At 42.7% G+C, this 926-nt stretch overlaps 1 protein-coding gene across 1 annotated transcript; it reads right to left on the minus strand.

Moving 5' to 3' along the window:
- Positions 1 to 6: 6 nt before the first annotated feature.
- On the minus strand, positions 7 to 804 carry LOC111672907 (striatin-like). Its single transcript, XM_023430494.1, has 2 exons — positions 631 to 804; positions 7 to 540 (listed from the first exon to the last, which is right to left on the minus strand). Exons 1-2 carry the CDS (start codon positions 793 to 795, stop codon positions 340 to 342), a joined length of 366 nt encoding a protein of 121 aa, XP_023286262.1. The 5' UTR covers positions 796 to 804; the 3' UTR covers positions 7 to 339.
- Positions 805 to 926: the final 122 nt, after the last annotated feature.

The following is a 926-nucleotide window of genomic DNA, read 5'->3' on the forward strand; positions in this document are numbered from 1 at the left end:
GTCACGGGCTGGCTATGGGAACACACAGTGGAAGAGATAACACACTATGGGTTAAACAGAGAAACTCCAAACATCATGATTTATGACCACAGCATGATATATGAATGACGAGTACTCCATGAACAGTCACCAAACTATGAGAAGCCAAATTTAGAGAAACAGGAACATTACAGCATCAAATAATTAGCAAACTTTTCGGTGTACTTACACTGCTCTAACAGTTACATATTGTATTTGTAGAAAAAAACAGGCTCATCATTGCGCAAGAGAAAATAAATTAACAGTTTGATATTGTAGGTGCTATAACTGTATCTGTAGTGTCTAGATAGTACTTTTAATTCAATTCCAACACTGTTCTCGACTGGTCTGTGACTCACCCCAGTCTGTGCCATCCCCAGTGCCTCTGGACTCTGGCGAAGTGTCCATCTCGTCAGGGCTGGACAGGAAGTCAAAGCCCTTCAGTGCCTCCTCGGTGTCAGGGTCCTCAGTGGTGTCCATACTGGCCGGCGACGATGATGACGGCGTCTTCTTTCTCAAGATCTGGGGGAAAATATTGAAGGCCATTATTAATAGTACAGGAACAACTTTTAATGGACTTTGTGTGAACGCAGAAGGCAAGGTTTTTCTTACTGTCCTGGACTCCACATGAGTCCTGTCTTTCCCCTCGCTATCCTCTTCCTCATCTTCATCACTGAACTCAGCAGCTGCATTCTCAATGAACTTGAAGGCCTCAAGAACGGCGCTCGTGTCAGAGAGCTCAGCTTTCCTGTTGAGGAATGACAAAGGCATTGACATACACGAATAACAATAACTAACCATATGTAACTGCTGTTACAATGCTGTATTTCAACTTTTCAAATTCAGGCTTTTTCTGTCCACCATCACATCGGTGTGTTATGTTACAGCATCACTAAAAAACAAAAAAA

Source organism: Seriola lalandi, unplaced genomic scaffold (assembly GCF_002814215.2).
Source record: "Seriola lalandi dorsalis isolate HSWRI2012SDOR001 ecotype SW California unplaced genomic scaffold, Sedor1 jcf7180002009209, whole genome shotgun sequence".
Lineage (NCBI taxonomy): Eukaryota > Metazoa > Chordata > Actinopteri > Carangiformes > Carangidae > Seriola > Seriola lalandi.

Coding starts and splice junctions, on each gene's coding strand:
- LOC111672907 (XM_023430494.1), bottom strand. CDS start 795: ATGTCAATGCCTTTGTCATTCCTCAACAGGAAAGCTGAGCTCTCTGAC. Junction 541..630: donor CTCATGTGGAGTCCAGGACA/GTAAGAAAAACC, acceptor ATTTTCCCCCAG/ATCTTGAGAAAGAAGACGCC.